The sequence below is a fragment of the Peromyscus maniculatus genome, chromosome 1 (assembly GCF_049852395.1).
Source record: "Peromyscus maniculatus bairdii isolate BWxNUB_F1_BW_parent chromosome 1, HU_Pman_BW_mat_3.1, whole genome shotgun sequence".
Lineage (NCBI taxonomy): Eukaryota > Metazoa > Chordata > Mammalia > Rodentia > Cricetidae > Peromyscus > Peromyscus maniculatus.
This window is the reverse complement of record NC_134852.1, coordinates 52,701,674-52,722,326: the sequence shown is the minus strand read 5'-3', so window position 1 is coordinate 52,722,326 and position 20,653 is coordinate 52,701,674. Positions and strand designations below refer to the sequence as shown.

Genomic DNA, 20,653 nt, shown 5'->3' with positions numbered 1-20,653 from the left:
TCTGTCCCATCCAAGTTTTTATCCATCTAGTTCTTTTTCATCTTAGCTCCTCTCCCATCTCACCTCTTATCCTGTTTTTACTTATCTTGTTCTTCCCCACCTGGCTCTTCCTCGTCTTCCATCTTGTTCTTTTAATTCTCTCTTCTAGTCCTCCAATCTAGTTCTCTTCCCATCTAGTTCTTTCCATCTCAGTTCATTCTTCTCCAGTTCTAAACCATCTAGTTCTTCTATTCTCTTTTTTCTTCTCCATCCTATCTGTGAAAATAAAACTGCCCTTATCCCTTTGGCCCTTATCTCTCCAAGCTATCTCTGCTCCCGCAGTTTCTGGCAAGTGTGGTCAGTCACTAGGCAACTTGTCTAGGCAACTTCTGCCATAGCTAGATGGACCTGCAAATACGAACCCTTTGGTTCTGAGTTAATTGTTAAGGGTGGATCTAAAACCAGAGATACGACTTTGGAAAGGAGAAAGTTAAGCTTAATTAGCACATCCGCCAGGCCTTCTCAGATAGTCTGGATGCTTAACTCTGTTCTTAGAGAATCTGTGAGGTATCTCAGATAAGATACTTTTCTCCATCCGAGGATGGTCCTGGCCGGATGCTGCTAATGGCAATAATTACAGAGGGGCCTGAAATTAGGGATCTTGACTGTGTCTGGTGTAGCACAGCTGGAGAAAGTTACACAAACACTTTCATTGTAGAGGGGAAATTGTGCCCAATGGATGATGGGAAAGCTGCAATAGCACACGAGAAATTCATAGCAGGAAATGGCTAATAATCAGAAGCCAATATCACTAAAACTCCTTGAGTCTTGGCCTCATCCTCCGGGAGAGTTCTTAACTTTTCCAGGTCTAGTTTTGTCATAATTAGCTGAATTCCTACTTCATATATTTTTGCAGCCTGCAGCAGGGAAGGAGGAGTCCAGGAGAGTGGCTTCCTCTACCAGGGTGGGAAAAAACAGCCAACAACTGAACAAGCAGTAGGTTTATATAGGATTTCTTAGGGGTGGAGTTTCTCCAGGGGGAAGATTTTCTGTTCAGGGATTGGTTGGTTTTGTGGGCTAGGGGCAGGGATGGTCCTGATTTCAGAGCCAAACTGTTTCTTTCACTGGCCTTTCTTAGTTTATTGGCTCTAATTCTAAGGCCAGGGCATATATCTTTCACTGGCTCTGATTCCAGGGACAAAGTGTGTTTCTTGAGTTCTGGGTTCAGAGATAAAGCGTTTCTTTCACTGGCTCAGGTCCCAGACCCAAGCTGTGTTTCTTTCTCTGGTTCTGGGCTCCATGGTCAGGGTGCTTGATTTCCTGCTCTCTGGTTGGTTGGTTTCACTGATCAGTTGGTCAGAAGCAGAGATGGCCCTGATTTCAGAGCCAAACTGTTTCTTTCGCTGGCCGTTTTAGCTTTTGGCTCTAATTCTAAGGCCAGGGCCTATTTCTTTCACCGGCTCTGATTCTAGGGACAAAGTGTGTTTCTTTGGCACTGGTCTCAGAGTCAGGGCATGTTTCTTTAGTTCTGGGTTCAGGGATAAAGTGTTTCTTTCTCTGGCTGAGGTCCCAGATCTAGGCTGTGTTTCTTTTACTGGTTCTGGGCTCCAGGGTCAGGGTTTCTTTAGCTGGCCCCTTCTCCCCCGACCCCCGCCTCCCCTTCCTCCTTTCCTGCCTGTCTTTTTGTCTCTTTGAGACATGTTTTACTTTGTAGCTCTGGCTGGACTGGAACTCACTATGTAGACCAGGCTATCCTGGAAAACAATGATCTGCCTGCTTCTGCCTTCTAAATGCTGGGATTAAAAATGTGGGCCACTACATCCCGCTTAAGACTTAATTTTTAATGTTGCTCAAATAATATAGGTCTGAAATTCTGGAAGGTTTTAGTAGATAGTTGAAGTCACAGCTGTCAGAACAGCAGGAAGAGATGAGAATTTTTTTCTTTATTCCCCAAAAGCAGAAAACATGCAAGTATTATGTGACAGTATTCCTGGTGAAGGTATAAGCAAGTGTCTATTCTGATCGAGAAGCAGTGATAGAGCAAAGTAAGGATGTTATCAAAGTTCACCTGGTGAACCAATGAATTTTATTGGAGTTATACGCAGGAGTGCAGGTGTGGGATTACTTCCAAGAGCAGAAATAACTCAAAGACAGCTGCATCTCAGGAAGCCCATCCCAGGATGGGGGACAGCTCACAAAAGGTGAAAATATGGAACTCACTGTACAATTTGAAAGCAACTGAACCAGTTAGAGATGACCCCTTCCAGGCTGCTCAGTAAGGTCAGTCCTTACTGCTTGTATAACCTTGGAAAAAGAGGAACCCGGGGAATCTAATCAGTTTCAGGGGCCACCTAATGCTTTTGAGTTGTGTACTTGTTGATTTGTAAAGAGCATTCCTGTACAGTGGAATATTTTCACTCCCTATAGAACATACTCCAGGATGGAATGTTTTATCTCAAAAGATATTGCTATACAACAGGTCATAGTTTCTGAAAAGAATGGAAAGGGCATGAAGACAGTAACAATAGGATCAAATATCTGAGTATTAAAACAACTTTACTTTGGACACAAGTTAAAGAAGTAAATCTCAAATCTACATCTTATTTCATAATAAAGGGGATTGGAGGAGGAAGACATTGTTAGTTACATAAAATGTGAATAGTTGGGTGTAGTGGCTCACACCCCTAGTGCCAGGAGATGCTGGTGCCGTGTTGTGCTGTGTGCCAAGTCCCTGTCTTCAGTAACATGATTTTAAGAAATCTTATAAAATACTTGCTAAGAAACAAAAGATACTCAGTGTTTCTAGTGGTAAAATAGCTGAATGACACTGAGAAAGAAGATTTGAAGGGAATATTTGAACTTAAAAAGGACTTGTCTTTAGGAACAATGAAACTGTAGAATTAAAGATGTAGGTTGCACAACTTTGTAAACACCCTAACATTTAGAGAATACTTTAAAGGGTGATCAGGATAGCATGCCATTTTTAGCAAATCAAAACTTAAACATTGCGGGGCAGTGGTGGCGCACACCTTTAATCCCAGCACTCAGGAGGCAGAGGCAGGGAGATCTCTGTGAGTTTGAGGCCACCCTGGTCTACAGAGCGAGATCCAGGACAGGCACCAAAATAACACAGAGAATCCCTGTCTGGGGGGGGGGGGTCTTAAACATTATCTGGGCAGCAGTAGCACACCCCTTTAATCTCAACACTTGGGAGGCAGAGGCAGGCAGTTCTCTGAGTCTGAGGTCAGCCTGGTCTGTATAGTGAGTTCCAGGACAGCCAGAGCTACACAGTGACATGTGTAAACAAATCAAAACAAAAAACATAAAAAAAATAGGATTTTTTGTAAAATATATGAAAATGCCAAACAAAATGTTATTTTTATAGAGAAACTGAATGGATAACAAAATCAGATGGAAAAGAAGTATAACTCTTACGAACTCATAAAAGCTTCTTTTGTTTGTTGATTTTTAATTTGAGACAGGACCTCATTATGTAGCCCTGGCTGGCCTGGAAGTTTATTTGTAGACCAGGCTAGTCTCAAACCCACAGAGATCTACCTGCCTCTGCCTCCCAAGTGCCGAAGTGGCATGTGCCTCCACTTTTCATTTATTTTTGATGTTTATAAATGTTAAAAAAGGCAACATAACAGCAATGGGATGTTTGACACCGCATTTGATAACCTGATGTTATCAATGTCTGGTTTGAGCGAAGTAGTTACAATCCTCAGTGTTCATCAGATACCTTGGTTCTACTTTTGGTGTGCTTCATTCTTGAAAATAGTGGCTCACAAATGTAGGTGCTGCCCAAAAGCACCTATTAGTAAAGGCATGATTGTGGGGACATTTGTCTCTGGGAAGTAGGACATATGAAAGTACAGTCTTCAGCCCAAGCAGCACTCAACCACAGCTGAAACAGGCATTGGAAGTCGAGAGCAAAGGAAACCTGCTCTGCTGGAGATCTGGGTTTGGATTTCAGCGCCCATGTCAGGCAGCTCACAACCACCTGTAACTCCAGCTTCATGGAATCCGACGCCCTCTTCTGGACGCCTCAGGTACCCGAATACGTGTGTGTGTGTGTGTGTGTGTGTGTGTGTGTGTGTGTGTGTGTAAGATGAAGTGCTAAACGGTCTTATTAATAAAAAAGCCAGGAGCTAGATATTGGGGTTAAAACCAAGAGATCAGAAAAGCGGAACGAAGCCAGCCACATTCTCACCACTTGGGGATCCTCAGCCAAAGAGACCTACTTCCTGTGTACCCACGCCTATATGCCTTTCTGTTCTGCCATCTCATTTCCTCTCTCTGCCCAGCTACATCACTTCCTTTTCCTGCCCAGCTCTGTCACTTCTATACAGACCTCCAGACCTTTATGGTTAGTGCTGGGATTAAAGGTATATACCACCATGCCTGGCTCTGTTCCCATAGTGGGCTTGAACTCACAGAGATCCGATGAATCTCTGCCTCTGGAATGCTAGGATTAAAGGCAGTTGCTACCATTGCCTGACCTCTATGTTTACTATAGTGGCTGGCTTTGTCCTTGATCCTCAGATAAACTTTATTGGGGTATACAAATAAAGTAGCACTATATATATATGTGTGTGTGTGTGTGTGTGTGTGTGTGTGTGTGTGTGTGTGTGTGTGTTGAGACAGGGTTTTTCTATGTAGCCTTGGCTATCCTGGAACTCACTCTGTAGACAAGGCTGGCCTAAAACTCACAGAGACCACCTGCCTCTTCCTCCCAAGTGCTGGGATCAAAGGTGTATGCCACCACTGCCTGGCAAAATATATATATTTTTTTAATCAGTGGGCCAGGCAAAATATGGTGTCACACATCTTTAATCCCAGCACTAGGGATCAGAAGCTGGTAACATTGGTTATCAGAATACTCATGTGGCTTTTGGAGGGTTTGTTTTGTTTCTAGACAGGTTCTCAGTATTTCGTTCTGGCTAGCCTGGCTAATATGTAGATCAGGCCTCGAACTCACAGAGATGCCCCATCTTTGCCTCCAAGTGCTGGGATTAAAGGTGTACGCCACCATGTCTTGCCAGCTTTAGGATTTTTGAATTGGTGAATTCAATTGATTCTATTAAAATGGAATAGGTGTGCTCACAGATAGGACCTAGTGACTGAAGATGACTCTATTCTTGGCTTGTTTTTGCTTTCTATAATACAGGTAGTTACTTTTTTAAAAGTTCATTTAAGGGACCAGAGAGATTGCGCAGCAGTTGAAAGCACTTGCTGCTCTTCCAGAGAACTTAAGTTTGGTTCCCAGCACCCACACGGCAGTTCACAACTGTCCTGTAACTCCAGTTCCAGGGAACCTAAAGCTTTCTTTTGGCCCCTTAGGGAACCAGGCACACACATGGTACATATACATACATGCGGGCAAAACACTCATACACATAAATAAAACCTTACTTAAAAAAAAAAAAAAAACACTTTGAAAATACAGTAATTGAAACACCACGCTCACACACCCCTTACGTGCAAGCCCTGAAACAAAAGACCCCAAACAGTAACACAGACAGAAATGGTCACTCTCTAAGTAAAATAGCCAGGCGGCCCTTAATCCCAGCATTCAGGAGGCAGAGGCTGGCAGATCTCTGAGTTGGAGGCCAGCCTGGTCTACAGAGCGAGTTCCTTGACAGCCAGGGCAACTCAGAGAAACCCTGTCTCCAAAATCCAAAACCCAGAAACAAACAAAAAACAAGGTAAGACCGTCACTCTACACGCCCGCAGTGACTCCAAGTCTGGTGTGACACACTCCAAGTTGTAAGGCTGTAATTTCAAATTCAGAACCTCAGTAAGCTGACAGAAGCCAACCCCCGTTGGTGCGCACGCGCAACGGTGTGCAGCAATAGTAAAGCACATACCACACAGGCAGGCATTCAATCACTGTCACGCCCTTGCAGAGCCTTACCATCGCCTCACAGACCAACCCACACCCGGGAGCTCGTCTGGGGCGGCTTACAGTTCCCTGCGCTCTCGCACTTGCCGCACATCTTGAGGCACAAGCGCAAAGTGGAAAGCGTTTCGCCGCAAAGCACTCTGGGGCTGGTAGTTCCCGGGTCGGACTCAGCAGCTGGTTGAGGGCACCGCTGGCCGACCTCAGCCCTCCTGCTCGCACGCGGTGACGTCACGGGCCTGGATCACCGAGCGTGTTTCCATAGCCTGTGGCACCGCGAGGTGAGTGAGGCTGGGCGGGAGCAGGAGGTGAGGGGCTGGCTGGAGATGGAGAGTGACGAACCGTGTGGGGACCCAGTGGACCCCGCGAGGCGTTGTGTGTGTGAGGGAATGTGTCAGTGTGTTGTTGTGCATAACCATGTGAGAGGCTCCAGCTGTGACAGTGTGGTATCTTGTGTCACTGTGGGTGTGCATGCCTGTATTCGTTTCTCGTGTGTGACTGACAGGAAAACCGAACGCTTGTGATGGTTTGTGATGTGCTACTGTGTGTTTACGTTTCCCAGAGAGCAAACTGTGACGTTATGTGTGCCTGTTTCTGTGTGTTTACATGAACTGTGTGCTGTTCTGTGTGTGACTGGGTGAGAAATTGAGTGTGGTGGGATCGTGGACCTGATGGGCTGGGATCTGCTTTGTGGTTATGAGGTGCAGGGAAATTAAAATTACTTGCCCAGCTTCACGAGGATAATGAGTGGTGGAACCAGTACTCAAACACAAGCAGTTGGCTCTAGGCTTCTTGCTTTAAAAAATATATATATATATATATATATATATATATATATATATATATATATATACATATACATATACATATATACATATATATACATATATATATATTTAAATTTTTTTCTTTTATGTGTATGAGTATTTCACCTGAATGTTTGTCTGTCCACCATTTGAATGTCTAGTACCCTGGGAGGCCAGAGGAGGGTGTTAGACCCCTGGAACCGGAAGTACAGATGGTTCTGAGCCACCCTATGTACGCTGGGAATAGAACCCTGGTTTTCGGGAAAAGCAGCCCCGCTCCCGTCTGCTGAGCCGTCTCTCAGCCACCTCCTTCGTGCTTCTAATTAAAAGTCGTTTTGGTTCCTGCTCCCCAACACACATATTTTGAGTGTTAAAAACAGAAGATGTTGGAGAGAATTATCTCTGGAACTGGGGAATTTTAGGTCGTGGAGGTTTGATATGGACGTTCCCCTTCGGTGTGAATTACGGAATGGCGTCAAAGACATTGTAGTGAGAACATACTGACACTGGTTTCTTTCAGGAAGGAAAGTCCATCTTCTTCCTTGTAAGGCCACTGAACTGGACATCTTAGTTTGTCCATGTCAAAAATTATGTCATTTTTGGTACTGAGACTTAGTCTATAATTCTTTTAATGGTGTACCAAGTAAGCTAAGTTTTTGCTTTTGACTTTTGCATTTAATAAAGAAAAATGTTCTCATTTCATTTTCAAATGTGAAAATAGAATATAAACAATAAAAGATATGCTTTTGTGTACTAAGTGTGTTGGCTCCTGCAGTTTTAACTATGTGGAAAGAAAGCTTCTGAATGATTTGCCTAATGTCATATACCAAGGACAGGAGTTGAAGACCTTCAGTCTAGAAGCTATACAAATCTGTCTTTTCCATTACACATTTTTTTTTTTGCAAAGACTGATGCTCAATTCAAATTTAGAAACATGTCACCAAAAATATGTTTATCTGATGTTCATCAGATATGTTTATCAGATATGATATCTGATACAGATATCAGAATAGAACAGAAACTGGAAAGCAGTTCTTTTTTTTTTTTTTTTCTGGTTTTTCGAGACAGGGTTTCTCTGTGTAGCTTTGCACCTTTCCTGGGACTCACTTGGTAGCCCAAGCTGGCCTCGAATTCACAGAGATCCGCCTGCCTCTGCCTCCCGAGTGCTGGGATTAAAGGCATGCGCCACCACCGCCCGGCGAAAGCAGTTCTTTTAGGCAAGTGCCATTTAAGGTCCTTCCAGCTGCCAACAAGAGTGCAGCGATTTTCCTCTCCGTCTGGAGAGGATTTTTATAGACTATTTCAAGTTGTATTACATTAAGGAAATGGCATTCCTCAAGACAGCTGGCTGCTGCTGTATATCCGGAATTCTAGGTCAGACTCAACTCTCCCATTTCCAGAAGACATGTTGGCTTTCAGAGGTCTGGGATGCTTCCGGCTGTGCAGGTTGCTGTGGCAATGTCTCACTCAGGCTGGTTTTCTGTGGCACAATTAAGATGACAGTTGCTGTTTCTGAAAATGCTGCTGTAAGGCACAGATCACATCAGTCCTCAGATCCTGTTGAATATTTTCCACTCAGACATCACAGCTTTTTTAAAGAAAAGATTTCTTCCTATTTATGTGTATGTGTGCTTGTAGGTACCTGCCTGACAAGCTTGGTGGGAACCAAGCTCTGGTCCTCTGAAAGAACAGCAAGAGCTCTTAATCCACAAGCTGTTTCTCCAGCCTATTTATTTATTATTGCTATTTTTTAATGAAACAGGGTCACATCTTATTATGTAGACCAGACTGGCCTCAAACTTACAGAGATCTGTCTGTCTCTGCTACTCCAGTACTGGGATTAACAGTGTGTGCAACCTTGTCCAGACATCATTGTAGCTTTTTGAATGACCAACTTTGAAAAAAAAGTATTTCATATATGATTATTTATATGGATGGAATGCTACACTGTATTCCATAATTTCTACTCTTCCTTCTCCCTCTTCAGTCCTCTCACGCTCCCACTCTTGAATTCCTGACCTCTTATTATTATTGTTATACACAATCACACACACATACAACCTAGCGAGTCCATTAGTGTTAGGGCTGACATCTTGGGATTGGATAACCTGTCAAGGGGTCTCATATCTGAAGAAAGCTTATTCTACCTCTCTCAATGGCCTTTGATGGCCTGTAGCTCTGCATTTGGGGGAGAGGTCTTGTGAAATTTCCCACATCTACATTGTCATGTTAACTGGGATGAGAAAGACCAGCTTTTAAATCATACTTCATTTGAACCCTTAGAAGGCAGTTGGAGACACAGCTCAGTGGTTAAGAGCACTTGTTCTTACAGAGGATCCATGTTTGATTCCCACGTCACACCTCAACACCTAAACCCTAGTGCCAGAGCACTCAACAGCCCTCTTCTGCTCTTCTTGGGCACCGCAGATATGATGCACAGGTATACATGCAGGCAAAACATCCATACACATAAAATGTGAAGGATTTTTTAAATTAGAATTGGTTGCTTAAACTTCTTGAACATCAATTTCCCTCATTAGTAAAATGAGGACAGTAATACCTACCATTTCAGTTTCTGAAGCTTACATGAGGCTATCATGAGCGGCATGCATAATGTCACTATGTATATTACAGGATGCACAATATGGCTTATATTGACTTATACAACAATTCCTGAGCACCTACAATAGCTCTGGCATTGTTCTACTACTAAAATGTACAAGAGAGCCAAAGAAATCCCAGCTGTCTTAGATCTTTCAATCCTGGGTTGGAAGACAAAAAATAAAATGTGTGGGATAAATGGTAAGAATAAAAATAAATCAGGATTGAAGCTAGAGAAATGGCTTAGCAGTTTATGAGCCCTTGCTTCTTTTCCAGAGGACCTGGGTTCAGTTCCCAACATCCATGTCAGGTGGTTTACAGATCTCCTGAACTCCAGCTTCAGGGGATCTGACATACACTCCTGGCCTCTATTGGCACTCACACACATGTACCAGGCAAACAGACACATGGTTACATACACATTAATTAAAAAAAATAATAAATCTTGCAAACTACAGCAAAATCAGGCTAGGGGGAAAGTAGTGACCAGAAGGAATTCTGTGTAGATAAAAATAATTCAGCAAAGTCCCTCTGTAGCCACAATAATACAGGGAGGAATAGAGAGATAGTGAGTCATGTTGATTCCCAAGAGAAGGGAATTTCAGACAAAAAGAAAAGCAAAAGCAGAAACCACAAGTGGTATCCATAGTGTTTGAGTAGCAACAGGGAGACCTTTGTGTGGAGAGGGGGAACAAAAGAGAGAAGGGTGGGAGATGAGATCAGAAGCATGGCAAGGGCTATACCATAACTTTCCATGTCAGCCATAGGAAAGGCTTCGTTTTTGTTGGATTTTGGCAACATATCCTTAATATAAGTCAAGACTCCTGTGATTGACTTCAGCATGGCCTTTTCATCAGATATTGGAAAAGGTGAGTTGTCCCACACAAGGGGGAGATGAGGATGATAAAAGAACAGTAGTCCTGTCTTTGTGATTCTCACATGGGAAACAGAGCACTTTGTCCTCACAGAGCTGTGGTGTGAATCCTAATTGGTCTTAATAATAAAAACCCAGAGCCAAATATCAGGGTAAATGCTGAACGATCAGAGAGACAAAGGAGCAAGCCATGGCCACCTCTTACCTCGCCAACTCCTCAGCCTGAAAGGGGTGAGCTCCTGTCTCCTCCCACCTTATATTCCTCTCTCCACCCAGCCATATCATTTCCTGTCTCTACCTCCTTAGTGCTGGGATTAAAGGTGTGTGCCTCCCAAGTACTGGGATCAAAGACATGAGACACAAGTGCTGGGATTGAAAACGTGCAGCACCACAGCCTGGCTCTATGGTTAACTAGTGGCCAGCTCCACACTCTGATCTACAGGCAAGCTTTATTTGTTAGAGCACAAACAAGATATCACATTTCCCTTTATTTGTCTAAAATTTAAAAAGGTTATAAGAGAAACTATATACAATAAGTGCAATAACTATATACAATATATACAAGCAATACATACATCAACAATGTCTATTCCATTTACAACTGACAAATTCAGAGAGAATACTCTCTGTATCTATCCTATCTTGGTGAGTCCAAAAAGTTGTACCTAATTCACTTTCTATTCTAACTTGCATTACCAAAATTATCTTTTAATGTCTCTCAGCCTTATATACTTTACACCTCTTTAGTAAATTTCTTTCCTGAATTTGGTAACAAGGAAAACTATAACTATAACTATAAAGTCTTCAACTCCATCAGAGACCTGAGAAGGAAATAATATTACCTGAGTAAGCAGGAAGTGCAAGCAAGCGACTTCCAAAAAATGTGAGAAATGCCAGAAACATCTGGCTGCCTGGACAGTCACCCAACTTTCCTCTGAAACATTGGGGCATCCATCTTTGGCCTACAAGCCTAGAATATCTGACACAATTCTCTTTGAAGTAGGATTTTCTGAAGGGCTGTCCTACCTTGTCTTGGCAAAGTTCAAAAGGCCTTTCTTTTGTGTCCTGCTTGTCCCGTTTGGAGAGCATACTGTCAGCAGTCGAAGCAAGGGCATTTTCTTGCCCAGTAGCTAACTTTTGCCACAAAAAACTAAACTTCATATGGAGTTTCTTTGATGCCTATCATCTTCTCTGAAGTAGATTGGTGCTGCCAGGAGCAGGCATGTCTCATTGTCATAAAAAAAAAATAACCTATGTTATTAAAACATCTTAAATGCCATATTCTGTAGATCTCCGAAGTGTTTGAAGATGACCTGTCTATCTAAAATATATCTCTGTTTGGTCATCAAAACATACCTAGTAACCTAATATTACTACAAGTTTTAATTGTAATGGTGACTAACTACTAACCTGCATTTCTTTATTATCCTAAATAGTTTGTAATAACAACTTTCAAGGATTAAAAATTTGCATTACGTAGTTAAATGAGTTGCATAGGTACAATACCTTGAACAAGAAATGTATGTACAGTATGTTCTAACAAAATAATCTCAAATTTGTATCAATGTATAAAAATCCATATCAATGTAAAATATTTAAAACTAGTAGTTGCTTTTTTGGTTTAAAAGTAGATTTAATAATCTACCTTTTTATCCTATCTCTATACCCCCCTTTCTTCTTTTCAGAGTAGATTCAATAATGTACCCTTTATCCTATAATTTCTATACCCCTTTTCCTTTTTTTTTCTTTTTTTAACCATTGCCATTAACAACTTGTAACTAGTCACCTTAAACAATGACAAATATCCATAACCCATTGAATGACCAAAAACCACCCACCCCACCTCTTGGGAATGTGGGCATCATGTTCTTAAGTTTACTTCCTGTTGTCTGGGGGTAACAGCATCTTTAGGGGATCCTGGAAGAAAAAATTTGGGTTAATTGTCAAGTCCTGGGAGAGGTAGCTGAATCATTTGTTGTCGAGTCTCTGTATAATGGGAAAGTGCAGGGCTTGTCTCAACTCCTGGCTAGAGTAGTCTGTAAGGCTGGATCATCTCAGCTAGCCATGTCAAAATTGTCCTGAGCAGTTTGTAGTCCAAAGCTGATCTTTGAGTGATGATTGTCAGCTTAGTGGTATTACCATAGTCTTGATGGAATCATCCTTGTTGGGCCCCATCCTCCTTTTGGAGACTTCAAAGGTCACTGTTTAGGCATGGTCATGGTTCACTGCAGAAAACTTAAACATTTTAGATGATATATGCAGCAGATCTCAAGAGATTAAAGGATCAATATTTGTTATGTACATCTAGAGTCTGCATGCTTATGTTGTGTGTGGGGTTCTGGAGCACAGAAGAAGGTATTAGATGCCTTTCTCCATTATTCTTCACTTATTTCTTTGAGGCAAGGTCCCTCCCTGAAACTGAAGCTCATGTTTTCTCAACTAGGCTGGAAGCCAGCAAGCCCCAGCAATCCTCCTGCCTCCACTCGCCTTGGAACAGAAGTGAGTGTGGATTCTCTGGTGTCTAACAAGGTTTGACTTTTGGCTGAAAGCTATACCACACTCAATACAGTTATAGGCCTTTTCTCCTGTGTGTTTCCTCATACAAAGAGTAAGAGATGAGATCTTGTATAATATTAGGGGAATCAGCCTCAATATTATACATCCCAGGGGCTCAGGAGAGAGAACTACTAACGGAGAGGACTATTTTCAGGAAATAGAATCTCAGCACACCGAGCTCTATTATCCACTTGTTTTAATTCCTCTGGCATAACATCCTTTATACACAGCTTCAGTTCTGTTCTCATGTCTAGCTCCTTTCTTGCCTGATATCTCTATATTTATCTACTGTCCCCTCTAGGTTCTATCTTAATTCCTTCATCTAGTTCTGTCCCTTCTAGGTTCTCATCTATCTAGTTCTTTCCCCTATCAGCTTCTCTCCCGTCTCCTTCTCTCTCATCTTGTTCTTCCTCATCTTGTTCTTCCCCATCTGGCTCTTCCTCATCTTCCATCTCGTTCCTCTAGTCCTCTCTTTTAGCCCTTCAATCTAGTTCTTCCCCATCTCAGTTTGTTCCTCTCAAGTTCTTACCCATCTAGTTCTTCCATTCTCTTTTCTCTTCTCTGTCTTGTGTCCTGGAAGTCCCAGTATATAAAAGGGAAGGTCCAAGCTAAATTGTGTAAAGCTATTACTTAACGTCCACCTCTCCTAGGCAGCGTCTCCTTGTGGAATTTACCATAAGTCAGGAGACTTGCATGTGGGCTGTTATCATTGTTAGTCCACCTGGGACTAACAATGGGCGCCCACCTGGGTGGTGTTTCCTGTAGTCCTTGAAAGTGGCTAAGGGAGATAATCTGATTCCAGAGAAAGCCTTTCCTGAGGCTGTTCTCCAAATACCTGGAATGTGTATGTCCAGAGAGTGATCAGTTTACACTGTTAGTCCTTCTTAGGGGAAAGTCAATTGGAAAAACTATGAAGGCACACATGATTTTCATAACAGAATACAGCTGATATATAACAAGCCAAGTAACACCAAAAACTCCTTGGAATTTGGCTTCCTCTGAAGGAATTCCCTGATTCCTCCAGGTAGTGACTTTGCCATAACCAGCTGAGTTCTTATGATATTCCTGCGGCCCGCAGCAATGAGATCTGAGGGATTAATAGAAATGGGTTAATTTGCTATAAGAGCTAATTATCTCAATTTTCTCAAGGTTCCCCCAAAGATACTAGCGTACCAGACAACAGGAAGTAGTCTAGAAAACAACACCCACATTCCCAAAATATTGATTTGGTATGTTTGTTATCATTTAAAGGGGGTTGGTGACAAATTGTTATTGGTCATAGTAAAAAACAAAAACAAAAAACAAATGAGTTAAATTCAAAGATCTCTTTCTAAAAAAAAAGGATATAATCAAAAATTATGAGATAAAAGGGTAGATTATTGAATCTACTTTAATCCAAAAATCAATGATTAACAATTAATTTCAAAGCATTTTATATTGATATGGATTTTGGTTTATTGATACAAATTTAAAGTTATTTTTACTATATTATATGTCTGTTTCTACTCCTTTTGTGGGGTATGGTGCTTATGCAACTCATTTTAAATGTAATGTATAATTAAGAAATAGATTATTAGTCATCTATGATAGTCAAACATATTCATGTTAGGTATGTTTTCAAGGTCATACACAGATATATTTAGATAGATATATGGTCTTCAAACATGTTAAAGACCTACAGAATATAGCATTTAATGTGTTTACTAACCTAAGGTTTTTCATTGTAAGCAGAAGTTTCTGCCCCACTAGCAACTCCCAAATACCCAGCAGCTACTTCCCAAATAATTGACTCAGAGGCTTAATATTACTTATAAATGCTCAGCTGGTAGCTCAGGCTTACTATTAACTAGCTCTTACACTTAAATTAACCCATAATTCTTATCTATGTTTAGCCACGTGGCTTGGTAACTTTTCTCAGTACAACAGTCTCATCTTGCTTCCTCTGCATCTGGCTGGTGACTCCTGACTCTGCCCTTCTCCTTCCCAGCATTCTCAGTTTGGCTTTCTCACATAACTTCCTGCCCAGCTACTGGTCTGTCAGCTTTTTATTAAAGCAATTTGAGTGACAAATCTTTACGGTGTAAAAGAGGATTATTCCACAGCATTCCCCCTTTTGTCTAATGAAAAAAATGAAGGTTTTAACATAGTAGGATTATATACAACAAAAAGTTATTAAGTAAGAGTAGAGAGCGGGACGTCCGTCTTCGGGTCGTAGCGATCGAGGTGTCGGTCACCCGGGAGCGAAATAAAAAATGGGTGATGTTGAGAAAGGCAAGAAGATTTTTGTTCAGAAGTGTGCCCAGTGCCACACTGTGGAAAAGGGAGGCAAGCATAAGACTGGACCAAACCTCCATGGTCTGTTTGGGAGGAAGACTGGTCAGGCCGCTGGATTCTCGTACACAGATGCCAACAAGAACAAAGGCATCACCTGGGGAGAGGATACCCTGATGGAGTATTTGGAGAATCCCAAAAAGTACATCCCTGGAACAAAAATGATCTTCGCTGGAATTAAGAAGAAGGGAGAAAGGGCAGACCTAATAGCTTATCTTAAAAAGGCTACTAATGAGTAATTCCACTGCCTTATTTATTACAAAACAAATGTCTCATGGCTTCTAATGTGTACCATAATTTAATTCATACATCAAAATTCAGATCATGAATGGCTAACAATGTTTTTGTTGGGACGGTCCTGATTTAAGTAAAAATGACTTATAGTAAAGTGGATATGATCTTTTTTTAAAATAACAATTCCAGTCACTATTACGGCTCTCCCTTTCTCAAGATCGGATTGGACTTACTAAAGTTATACTTTCCACAAAGATGGGGTGTCACCTCAAACCTATTGAATGGTTTTATATTTAAATTTATATAATGGGGAATATGGATATGTTTAAACACTGGGAAAATTCTGTCACTCTCAGAAACAAGAAGACTCACCTGTGTTTCAGTTTGTATTCACTGGCCTGTTACAGGCAATGGAACACCAGGAAGCAACTGTCTATTCTTGACTTGATGATGTCATTTTAATTAGAATTCCCTGTCAAAGGATGCTACCTTTCACCATTGAAAGGCACTTACTGTGACCTATGTATAATATCAAATAAAGAGTATTTAGCACTTCTTTAAAAAAAAAAAAAAAAAGTTATTAAGTAAGAATTATAGCAACACTATCCAATCCATTTGCACTTGGCAAAATTAAAGAAAATACTCTATTACCTATCTTATCTTGGTGAGTCTAAAGTTTCTTATCTAATTGACTTTCTATTATAACTAAAGAAAATTATAACTATTTAGTCTTCAACTCCATCGAAGACCCCAGAAGAGTGAAATGTTACCTAATGACAGGGAACTCAGGCTGCCTGAACAGTCACCCAAAGTTGACTTGCAATGTTGGGGCATCCAACTCTGGCCTACAGGCCTAGCATGTCTGACATATTTTCCTGTGGCGCAGAGAATTCTGAAGGATTTTCCCTTGTCTTTGCAAAGTTTTGCAGTCACCTTTCTTATGTCCTGCTGGTCCAGATTGGACAGTAACTGTCAGCAATTGAGGCAAGGGCAGTTTCTTTGCCCACATGGCTAGCTTTTGCCATAAAGAAAACAAACTCCATATGGAGTTTTTTCAGTGTCCATCATCTCTGAAGTAGATTGGTGCTGCCAGGAGCAGATGTGTCTCACTGTCAAGAAAAGTCTAAGCTCCTAAAACATTTTAAATGCCATATTCTGTAGGTCTTTGAAGTGTTTGAAGATTGCCTATCTGAAATATCTCTCTTTATGATCTTAAAAACATACCTGACTATTTTGCTATTATAGATGACTATTAATCTGTATTTCTTAATCATGTTACATTTTTAAATGAGCTGCATAAACATAATATACAAAGTAAGAGTAGAAATATGCATGCAGTAAAGCAAAATTAACTTTAAATTTATATCAATAAACCAAAATCCATACTAATGTAAAATATGTAAGATTAATAGTATTTTTAAAATAGATTCAATAATCTACCCTTTTATCCTATTATTTCTGTATCCCCCCTTTTCTTTTTAGAATGAGATCCCTGAATCTAACTCCTTTGTTCAGCTTTTTTCCTATTAGCCATAACAACTTGTAACCAACCCCACTAAACAATGACAAATATTCATAATTTAGTTTTGGGGATGTGGGCATAGTTCTCCAGACTACTTCCTGTTGATTGGGGGTGCTGGTAATCTTTGAGGGACCTTGAGAAAATTTAGGATTATGGTCACGTCCTGACTGGAGTATTCTGTATGGCTGCATCATCTCAGCCAGAAACCTTGAAGCTGTTCTGGATGCAGAACTCAGGGGAAACTGCAAGAGAGGTGTATTGAAATGCTGGATCATCTGGGCCATCCATTTTTATTGGTGTCTAGTCCCCTTGTTCTGAAACACATATGTGTATTAATATAAATATAAACTGTGTTTTGTACACAAACCAGCCAAAGATAATTTTTTATTTTATGTTTGAGCAGGTGAAATATGTCATGTGTCTTATAGTTACTTTAAGTTTATTTTCTCATGTCTATCTTTTAAGCTCTTTCAGGCTTTATGTGGATGTATGAGCATCATGTTGGAGCACCATATGTAAGTGAAAATTTCGGTCCTGCCAGAAACTCTCCAATACCCATCAGCCACTTCCTAAATAACTGACTCAGAGGCTTAATATTACTTATAAATGCTTAGCTGGTAGTTCAGGCTTACTACTAACTAGCTCTTACACTTAAATTAACCCATAATTCTCATCTGTGTTTAGCCACGTGGCTCGGTAACTTTTCTCAGTACAGCAATCTCATCTTGCTTCCTCTGCATCTGGCTGATGACTCCTGCCTCCGCCCTTCTCCTTCCCATCATTTTCAGTTTGGCTTTCCCAAATAACTTCCTGCCCAGCTACTGGTCTGTCAGCTTTTTATTAAAGCAATTTTAGTGACAAATCTTTACAGTGCAAAAGAAGATTATTCCACAACATTTCATAACAGTCTGCTCCTGACAGCACCCATTTACTTAAAAGAAGATGATAGGCATCAAAGAACCTCCATATGGAGGTTGCTTTCTTTATGGCAAAAGGTAGCCATTTGGGCAAAGAAAGTGCCCTTGCCTCAATTGCCGACAGCATACTGGCCAAACTGGACCAGAAGGAGGCAAAAAAAAAAAAAAAGTGACTGCCAAACTTTGCCAAGACAAGGTAGGACAGTTCTTCAAAATTCCCAGCTTCTCAAAAATATTTGTCAGATATACTAGGCCTGTAGGCCAAAGTTGAATACCCCAATGTTACAGAAGAACCTACAGTTACTGTCCAGGCACCCAGATGTCCCTGTTGTTAGGTAACATTTCACCTTTCTGGGGTCTTTGATGGAGTTGAAGACTAATCATAGTTATAGTTTTCCTTAGTTATGAAAGAAGGTAAATTGGGTAGAGAGCTTTGGACTCATCCGGATATAATAAATAATACAGTGTTTTCTCTAAATTTGCCAAATACAAATGAACTGAATATAGACACTCAAAAAAGCTTTGTTGAGATACGCTGAACTTTGCTCCTGCTCTGATGCTGTTACTGGCGCTTGGCTCCAGAGGCTGCTAACCCCATCTAGCATTGTGCATAGTTCCTCTCCTTCTCTTCAAAACCAACCCAAACGCAACTGGACCTTTTCTTTAAAATTGAGAGTATTTCCAACAAATGATGTCTTCTGTTTTTCTACTGCTTTTAACTGGGGAAAGAACTATGTAAAAGATAACATGATTTACAATTTTAAAACGGGCCTTCAATGTTGTATACTGTTGATTTGCATCATACGAATCAATGTTACAAAGAATGTGAGCCAGCCTTCTGTTACTGATACAAGAAGGTCTAAGAAAATCAACTGAAATGAGGGGGAAACGTATTACCCCTTTTGAAGGCATGCCTCAGGTGGCCTACTTCCTCTCACTAGGTATCACCTCCTACAGCTTCCACCTTCCAGTGTCAACTAGGAATAGGGGGTTAAACATTTGAAGAGGGTAGAACATCATGATCAAATCACCCATGAACACTTGTTTTAGGGTTCAAGCTCTCAACACATGAGTCTTTGGGGAAACATCAACCAAGACAGAAAACAAAGCATCTTCAATCAAGCTTATTGGTATAAAGAGGACTAAATATAAAATAACACATAAATGCTATTAGAATCGATTCTATAAGTCCATGCTTCCTGCACCGATTGACTTACTTTAGAAAAAACAGGCAATTGAAGACAAGCTTTAAATTTTCAGAACTAATTTTGACAACCAGACTTGTCAGCACTGTAATATTTGCTTTCATCCTTTTATTAAAGAAGTATTACAGATCAATGTAACAACTCCCATGAAACCTTCTACATCCTCAAAGGCAGTTAATATCATAAATGGACCCATGAGTAACATCCAATACTGTTCTTTGAACTGGTTTATTAAGTTATAAATATTATACCATGTTTTTATTGTGTATTTTGCTTTTCCCTCTCAAAATATTGTGACCTATCCATGTAACTACATGTGAATTTTGTATATTTTACAGTATAGTATCCTATCATAGAAATAAACATATTGATCTATGTTGATGGACATGTTACATACAATTTAGAGCAAAACAAACCATGATTCCAGGAACATACTGATAGATATCTGCTTGCACACATACAAGGGTGCTTCTGAGTTTAATACATTAAAATAGACTATTCCATGTTTATGGGTTCTTTTTAAATACTCTTATTCTAAAGCAACATATTCTACTTTATTTCCATCATAGTTTTAGAATTTTACCTTTTCTACTTGGGTTATTTTTTATGTGTGTGTGGACATGTGTGCCATGGTGTGCCATCAGAGGTCAGAGGACAACTGTGGGAGTCAGTGACCTCTCCTTCCACCATGTGGATTCTGAGGATCACAGTCAGGTATCAGGCTTGGCAGCAAGCACCCTACCAGCTGAACCATCTCATCAGCCTGATGGATTTCATATATGTATGGTTGAGAATTAACGTGTTTGGGTCATATGAATTTCACACATATTGAATAGGCTAGACACTTACTCCAATGATTTCAGTAGCATTAACCATACACAAATTGGCCAAGTCTTGAATTTCTATGTTAATCCTCAATTTGTTTCCAATAGTTTCTTTATTCGCTCAAAAGAATTTAAATGAGAAAAAAACTTTAAATAATGTAATGATATCTAGTAGTGATCACCTTCCCTAGTTTTGTCAAAAAAAAAATTTGTTCCCATTTGTGGTCCTTTGCCTTGCTGTATTACTCTGAAATCAGTTCATGAATTTCCTTACAACTGATGTATAAATTTTGAGTGGAAGTATAGCAAAGGTAGAAAATTGGAAGAGTACTTGTATTTTTTTTATAATTTTCTAACTTTATTTTTCAAGTGTTCTTTTGTAAACATTAGCAAGTTTTGTAACTTTGTAGACATGTCACCTAATTATCTTAGATTTTCTTATTTATGCATTATCATACATAACCTACTTTTTCATAGTCTCATACTGCCTATAAAAGGTTACTTTTCTGCTTTTTCCAATCTTCTTATCTTGCTTCATGCATTGGCAAGGAGCTCAAGTATGCTGATACTCAGCAGATATTGTCTGTCAGATTTGAATGAGAATACTGATTAGCTATCAACTGGTTTGTTCACAGTTTCTCAGTTTTCTCATATGATTGATCATCTCACTGAGAATTCTCTAATAAATGCATGGGTTCTTCACAAGGCTTTCCTATATTCATAGTTTTCTGCTCTAGAACGGATCATGTAGTATGTGCTATGAGGTGGTTATTTCATTGGTAGGCAGCCTCCACATTCACAATGTTCACGGAGTTTCTAGTTAGTGTGGATTCTCTGGTGTCTAACAAGGTGTGACTTTTGGCTGAAAGCTTTGCCACACTCAATACAATTATAGGGCTTTT

At 40.4% G+C, this 20,653-nt stretch overlaps 2 protein-coding genes and 1 long non-coding RNA gene across 3 annotated transcripts in view; 2 read left to right on the top strand and 1 right to left on the bottom strand.

Moving 5' to 3' along the window:
- Window positions 1-4,633: 4,633 nt before the first annotated feature.
- Window positions 4,634-19,756, top strand: LOC121825651 (uncharacterized). Its single transcript, XR_006067994.2, has 4 exons — window positions 4,634-6,162; window positions 12,606-12,661; window positions 17,271-17,320; window positions 18,773-19,756. It is a non-coding gene; the product is annotated as an uncharacterized LOC121825651 (long non-coding RNA).
- LOC102909502 (cytochrome c, somatic) lies at window positions 14,891-15,437 on the top strand. Its single transcript, XM_042268782.2, has one exon. It carries the CDS (start codon window positions 14,971-14,973, stop codon window positions 15,286-15,288), a length of 318 nt encoding a protein of 105 aa, XP_042124716.1. The 5' UTR covers window positions 14,891-14,970; the 3' UTR covers window positions 15,289-15,437.
- Znf569 (zinc finger protein 569) overlaps window positions 19,004-20,653 on the bottom strand; it is a 19,301-nt gene continuing 17,651 nt past the window's right edge. Inside the window, 1 exon segment of the mRNA XM_076545839.1 lies at window positions 19,004-20,653. Within this exon segment, the coding sequence (XP_076401954.1) occupies window positions 20,525-20,653 (129 nt within the window). The 3' untranslated portion in view covers window positions 19,004-20,524.

Bases quoted from the DNA above. Each gene is read 5' to 3' on its own strand.
- LOC102909502 (XM_042268782.2), top strand. From the start codon at position 14,971: ATGGGTGATGTTGAGAAAGGCAAGAAGATTTTTGTTCAGAAGTGTGCC.